Consider the following 6,484-nt stretch of genomic DNA (forward strand, 5'->3'; position numbering starts at 1 on the left):
CATTTCAGAATTACTCACTTGCTAAGCCAAGTTTGTTATATATATATATATGGTGACTATTGAAGCTCAACACTTATCAAGAAAGACACTAGTAACTAATCAAGAAAGACAGCAATGCAGTTTTGCACACTGCTCTTGTACACTATTACTCTCTATCCTTAATATGTTGTATTATCAAGAGTAAAGATGGTCTACGAATACTGTTGCAAGATCACGGACATTTGAAAGATAACTGTACGATGAATGTGGTATATAGAGAAATTTTTTAGAGCTTATAATGAAAAGATAATTTTTAAATCTCTTAGTCAAATTTATTAAAATTTATTACTATCAATTAAAAAAATTAAAAAAATTTAGACGCTAATTGGTAATACATTCTTATTTCATATTTACATTTTGAGAATATTAAAATGATCATAATAATATTTTAGGTACATATTTTGTCGACATAAAAAAAGAGTATTGAGTTATTTTTTAGTGATTTTTAAATTATTTATTGTTTATTAAAAAAATTTGTGCATTCAAATTTTCTACTAATTTACTATTATTCATATTGAGCTAATTTTTATATATTTTTACTTCACAATAAAATAATATATAATATTTATTGATAAGTTTAAATATTACTAAGTTATTTAATTTGATATTAAGTATATATGTCTAATTTATTAAAAAAATAAATTAATAAAAATGATTAATAATTATATTAAAATTACTATACTTAATAATAAATTAAAAAAATATTTTAAATATATAATATATTATGTTTTATTAATTAAATTATTATAATTTAAATTAATTTTAACCTTACCCGTTATTACACTGTGTACATATTAGTCATCACATACAAAATATATATAGCTCTTAAGAATTTGGGCCCAAGTAAAACCCAAGCCTATAACTCATCGAAAGAAAAAAAAAAAAAGAAAAAGAAAAACCCCAGAAAACAAAACAAAACCCCATCGTAGCTCGTTCATGCTAAAGAGCCTCTGTAGAACACGATGTCCACCGCGTCAGCCGCCAGGTCATTTCTGCGCTCCGCCGCCTCTCGAACTTCCGGGACGGCGAGATTAGCTGCCGGAGCTAGAGTAAGGCCCACCGAACCGCTGTTTCGTGTCCCGAAGCAAAGCTCACTCTCTAACCGCATTTTCAGGTAACACCAATCAATTGATTCCAAGACCTCACCCACTTTATGTTGAATTACATCAAAACCCTAATCCTGATTGCTTTACACAATTAGTTTAATTATTTTGTGGAATTACGGTTACTTTTTAGGTCGCCAGTGGAGTTGAGTAGCTGCGTGGAATCGATGCTTCCTTACCACACTGCCACTGCTTCGGCATTGCTCACTTCCATGCTTTCTGTATCTCGCCACTCTTATGGTTGGACCCCTGAAGGTATTCCCTCTACGCTCTCCACTTCTTGATGCTGATGTTGTGGCTGTTTGTTTGTTTCATTGTATTGTTCAGTTCTTCATTACACAAGCTATGATTTTTTTTTCTTTTTTTTTTCGAAATATAATGTTGTTGATTATACAAATGTTGGTTGTGGATTTGTATTTTTATTGGACATGTCAATGGTTGTTGAATGATGCTTGCTGTGAAGCTAAACTCCCAGAATTTTGATATGCTTTCCTAAATCATACCAAACTCTATACTAGCTGGGTCATCGAGTTTTTTCAAGTGTCGTTTCATCTTTCATTTGGTGAAGAAATTTTTATTGTAGAATGTAGGGGCTAAAAGATTTTTGGCTTTACAAAGCTGAAGACTATTATATGTACTCATTGCTAAAATCCCAGTGTGGCATAAGTAGTTCTACTTGTCCTGAAAATTGATTTTGTGACATACTATGAAAATTGAAAAGTTAGGCTTGTTATAAACTTATAATACGGTACCTTCACCTCCTTGATTTTGCTATGTTGTCAGAAATAGTAAAAAGTGAATCTGGAATAAGCTAATAACTTTATGGTGTGCTAAATATATAAAATTTTTAGAAACAAAATGTAAACATCTTCTCTTTTACAAAAAAATGTTCACTTGTTACAAAATCTTTCGTCTTCTCTTGTTTTTTCTTATTTGTACCCCTTTTATACGAAGATAGAATTTTTGTGTGAATCAGCCTTTGAAGATGAAAAATGTAGGTGGATATGAACAAATATTTTTGCTTTTCAAACATTTCTTCTATTTCTCTAGAGGAAAAATAGGCTCTCTCTTGCTCTCAAAGTAAAGGTGTGCATTTTTTCCCCTTTGTAGGGCAAGAGAAGACTAGATGAAGATCAAGCATCAAAGATGGTGTCACATGGATTTATTTCAAATTTTGGGTTTTGAAGCATTGAGAACATGTCTTCCATAGGTTTTTTAGAGGATGAGATTTTTAAATTGAATGTGGAATGATATATTGAACAACTTAACAGTATGCGTGGTAGTTTCCCTGAATTATAATTGGTCTGGAGCGAATTCTTGTAAGCAGTAACAAAGGTGCTTCATTTTGATTTATTGAGCATCTCCCGCTGTCTCTATCTGTCTTGGAAAAGTTATTATGGTTTATTATGTTTACTTATTTAGTGCACTCTGTTTCATTTTCGTTCTGATTTTAGTTTGTTATTATATGGATTGTTTACACAAAATAATATAATTCCTTTCAATTTTTTCTGGCTGCTGATGTGTTAATTGTTAGGCTTTTAATATTATGTGCTATATTCATTGGTGATATTGTGTGATCATGCAAAGAGATCTATGGCATAGAATTTGATTTAAACTTCACCTCCATTATGAATCAACATTCACTAGAGATAATTCTACAAAAATCACACTGATTGATTGTATTCACTCAGATTGCAATGATGATGTATGATGATTGACAGAGGGTTCGAGCAAAGTTAAATGTAGATGCAACTAGAAAAGGTGGTCAAACTTTTTTTTTTTTTTTCAGATTTGAAATTCACTTTTATTCCCGTTTGTCTAAAACCATAGTTTATCCATTATGATATTGCAGTTTTAAACTAAGACTAATTTGTCTGCTAACCATTCCCACAAAAATTTGAGTTATCATGATTAAGAAACTGTTTAATTATCTTAAGCAAGATCCCAGATAACATAACTGAATAATGTGTTAAAAACCCGATGTTTGTGATTTTACTTCCCTTTCTAACTGAATAGAAATAATAATAGATACAACATTCAATTCGTACTTTTTGCATTAACAGATTGGTAGAAGTAGATTTTTCTTTCTTCTTTTGCAACTCTTCATTTTGACCTGGCTGTTTTCTTGTTTAGGGTCGTGATCATTTGCTGTTGGGCTTTAGGCTTGGGGACCTTGACGTGTAATGTTTCTTCATTTTCCATTTACTGTGCTTTGCCTTAATCCATAGGTTTATGTTTTGGATATAAATGATTTTGTAAAACTTGGATTATGGATCATATTGACCTTTCTGGTTGTGATTGACTATGAAAGCAAATATATTTGAATTTCTCAAGTTCTTTTGTTTTTCAATTCTAGATGGATGATTGTTGTGTTTGGATGCGGTGCATTGCTCGTACTTTGCATGGATTTCAGTTTACATTGTTAGACATGCTTAGAGGATTTTCTTCTGGTTGATTGTGAGAACACCCAAGACTTAAAACTGTAAAGCATCCAGAGCTGGTATCATGACTTAGGTATGATTATTATTATTCTATTATTTCAACATTGTTGAAACACTTTCTAAGTGCAATTTACAATAAAATTTTTTTCCAACCTTGTAATACAAGCAAGGCTTACCCAGACTTGGGTAACTAGTCCAGCGTAATGCAATCAAATGAAACGCCGAACAACGTGGAGCACATCAAAGTTTGCTTAATATACACGCAAACTAATGAAATAAGAAAACCATAAAAATGGCCTTCACTAGTGTGATCTTGCTTAACCTTCACGAAATGTGGTTCTTGACATCCTATATTTGTTTTTCTATTTACCCTTCTTAGATATACTCTACCTCTACCAGGTTTATGTTTATCCGATTAGGATCATATTAGCATGGTCCAATAGTTAAAACACTACAATACCATCTATATAGGAAGCTCTATGATTCCATCGTATGTATACCTCAAATGTCTTGATATAATTGTTTTTCTGAGATCATCACCCGATTGTTTTAAACTCCAAAAATTTTAATAGTTATGAATCAAGCTAGTCTAAAATGAGAATATTATTACCCTTGAATATCATAAAAATTATAAATTTAACAAGAATTAAGTCCATACTTTATTATTCTACAAATCTCCTCATAGAAGTTTTTTTTTTTCGTTTTGAATAACTATGTTCTTAGTTGAGGCAGGAACATAACTAATTAATTGAAGCATAAACATCGTTCGCAAGTCCAATGCAATATATCGATGATTATATTAACACGATAAGATACTTCTCTTTTAAGTTCATTGGATACAGTTGCTGATAGAGATAGTAGCAAATCTATATAGCTTGGCACACAAGATTGTTCAAGTGCCATGAACTTTTACCCTAAATGATGTCAAGCGTGTTGAAAGGAAAATGCCGGCAAATTAAAGTGAGGAAGTATACCAATCCATCCATCCATCACCAGTTAAGTTTCACCGTTCACAGTATCCATTGCACCATAGATCAAACCATATAGCTTTCCTTTTGCATTCTTCTATGGGAATTATTCTTCAACCACATTCACCAATTCATATTCAACCAAAGAGAGGTTGTTATCTTCTTTCACTGTGAATTTCGCTGGTTCAGTTACCTCGATCCGGCCCCATTTGTCAACAGCTAGCCTCATTGAACCCTTGAACATGTCAATCTTTGCATTACGAAGAATTACGGTGGTTCCGGCCTTCATTAAGTCAACTGCACAGAAACAACAACCGGGACATAATAAATAACTGACACACTAAGGTTCCGGTTTTCATATAAGAAATTTTAACCATGTTACCCATCAAGTGAGGATATCCGAAATATAATGATATATAAGAAGGGCATTCCATAATGTAAAATCCTTATACAGATATGCAGTATGGCCTCAGCAAAGAACAAAAACCAATTACTAATTAGGATTTCTTTGTGAATGAAGAAAAGAATGAGAATGGGGAGAAGAAGATTAAATTTTTTTATACAATGTTCATGTGCATCACATTTTTATCACTTGTTATCATATATATCATCACTCATTTATCATCAGACAGTCCCAGAAACTGTTTGATCAGGATACCATCTTTAATGTTCACATCCTTGGGTAGAACAAGTTATACTAGGGATGGCAAATTGAGTCATGACTCGTGAGCCTACTAATCTACATCCATCTAATCCAATTAATTCAAAACCCAAACCAATATAGTTTCCAGGAGTAACATTTTCAATTATCAAAGACTGTAAGCCATTTTGATTTCTCAGGGACTAAATGGATTGTGATCTAATTTCTAAGCAGATTGATTCCAAGGTCCCAAATGCAGTCTCCCATAACACGGTACAAATAAATACAATGCAGATCCCATTTCCAAAGTAGAAACTGTAAAAATCATAGAGATAAAACAGTGCCCAGATAGAAAGTTTCTATTTTTAAAAACGGGGAAGTAAAAAGATCCGAAATTGAATTAAAGTGAACAAAAAGGATGACAAAGACAGGTGGGGGTAGTGAAATGAAGACCTTGTTGATTGCGAGCGGTGAAGATGATGGTGCCGGTTTCGTCGCCGATGAGGCACTCGGCGATGAGAGTGGGGCGAACAGAGGGAGGGGTGGGTCTTCCTTTGTGTAGAACAGTGTTTGAAGATAAAACATTAGCGACCAAGGTGTGACCGGTGGTACCAGGTTTGAGCTGATCCACTTTGGTGAACACTGGTTTTCTCTTGGTTGGCTTCTTGTTGTTGTGTTTGCTGCTGTCACTTCCTTCTTCCATTGATTTCAGATTCTGAAGGATCGATCAATGATCAAAAAGCAAGCCCTATCTGTGTCTGCCTTAGCTCCCAAGTTAATGGATCATTTACAAAGCCGTCCATTGCACTTCTTTGTATTAATCACTTTTTTTATTTGTTGGAATCCAAGTGACACGTCGTTTCTCAACCAATCCTCAAGTGTCGCGTGACTTATCTATAAGTCTTTCCATTCTTCCATCTTCATGCTAACTTGCTAAATCTTTACCACAATAGTTCTATATTGGTAGAAATTTAAGTACACTTAATTTATAATAATTTCACAGATTTAATTAAATTATTATTTAACAATTTTTAATTATCAACTTTATATCAAGGTAATTATCATTGAATTTTTATCTTTTATATTTAGTTCTTCTTAAATAATTGGAAAGATATATTGAATAATAGAAAAAGAGAATCAATTCCTAAGTAATTGGATAAATATAGAGTAATAGAAAAAAAAAAGTAATTAGTTGAATTAATTACTTTTAAGGCATACAGACACCCAAAAAAATTACTTTTAAGGAATATGCACATTTTTTTAAGTTTCTTAGACTGCGTTTGTTTACAAAAA

At 32.4% G+C, this 6,484-nt stretch overlaps 2 protein-coding genes across 6 annotated transcripts; one reads left to right on the forward strand and one right to left on the reverse strand.

The window, feature by feature from the left end:
• Positions 1-859: 859 nt before the first annotated feature.
• On the forward strand, positions 860-3,743 carry LOC112714553 (protein NUCLEAR FUSION DEFECTIVE 6, mitochondrial). Of its 5 annotated transcripts, none has more exons than XM_072205655.1 (5): positions 885-1,153; positions 1,276-1,397; positions 2,253-2,903; positions 3,276-3,322; positions 3,499-3,743. In XM_072205655.1, the coding sequence occupies exons 1-3, from the start codon at positions 1,002-1,004 to the stop codon at positions 2,270-2,272; spliced, it is 294 nt and encodes a 97-aa protein (XP_072061756.1). In that variant the 5' UTR covers positions 885-1,001; the 3' UTR covers positions 2,273-2,903; positions 3,276-3,322; positions 3,499-3,743. The 5 variants fall into 5 exon arrangements, with proteins under 5 accessions (XP_025621957.1, XP_025621956.1, XP_072061756.1 ...); XM_072205654.1 differs by having other exon boundaries at positions 890-1,153; positions 2,834-2,903; XM_025766171.3 differs by lacking the exon at positions 2,253-2,903 and having other exon boundaries at positions 881-1,153.
• A 602-nt stretch (positions 3,744-4,345) lies between these two features.
• Positions 4,346-6,127, reverse strand: LOC112714554 (uncharacterized protein At4g28440-like). The gene is made up of 2 exons (XM_025766173.2): positions 5,645-6,127; positions 4,346-4,848 (listed from the first exon to the last, which is right to left on the reverse strand). Exons 1-2 carry the CDS (start codon positions 5,892-5,894, stop codon positions 4,658-4,660), a joined length of 441 nt encoding a protein of 146 aa, XP_025621958.1. The 5' UTR covers positions 5,895-6,127; the 3' UTR covers positions 4,346-4,657.
• Positions 6,128-6,484: the final 357 nt, after the last annotated feature.

This window comes from Arachis hypogaea, chromosome 10 (genome assembly GCF_003086295.3).
Source record: "Arachis hypogaea cultivar Tifrunner chromosome 10, arahy.Tifrunner.gnm2.J5K5, whole genome shotgun sequence".
Lineage (NCBI taxonomy): Eukaryota > Viridiplantae > Streptophyta > Magnoliopsida > Fabales > Fabaceae > Arachis > Arachis hypogaea.

Bases quoted from the DNA above. Each gene is read 5' to 3' on its own strand.
- LOC112714553 (XM_072205655.1), top strand. From the start codon at position 1,002: ATGTCCACCGCGTCAGCCGCCAGGTCATTTCTGCGCTCCGCCGCCTCT. The intron at 1,154-1,275 runs GTAACACCAATC...GTTACTTTTTAG, and splicing joins CTCTCTAACCGCATTTTCAG to GTCGCCAGTGGAGTTGAGTA. The intron at 1,398-2,252 runs GTATTCCCTCTA...TCCCCTTTGTAG, and splicing joins TTATGGTTGGACCCCTGAAG to GGCAAGAGAAGACTAGATGA.
- LOC112714554 (XM_025766173.2), bottom strand. From the start codon at position 5,894: ATGGAAGAAGGAAGTGACAGCAGCAAACACAACAACAAGAAGCCAACC. The intron at 4,849-5,644 runs GTCTTCATTTCA...GTTTCTGTGCAG, and splicing joins CACCGCTCGCAATCAACAAG to TTGACTTAATGAAGGCCGGA.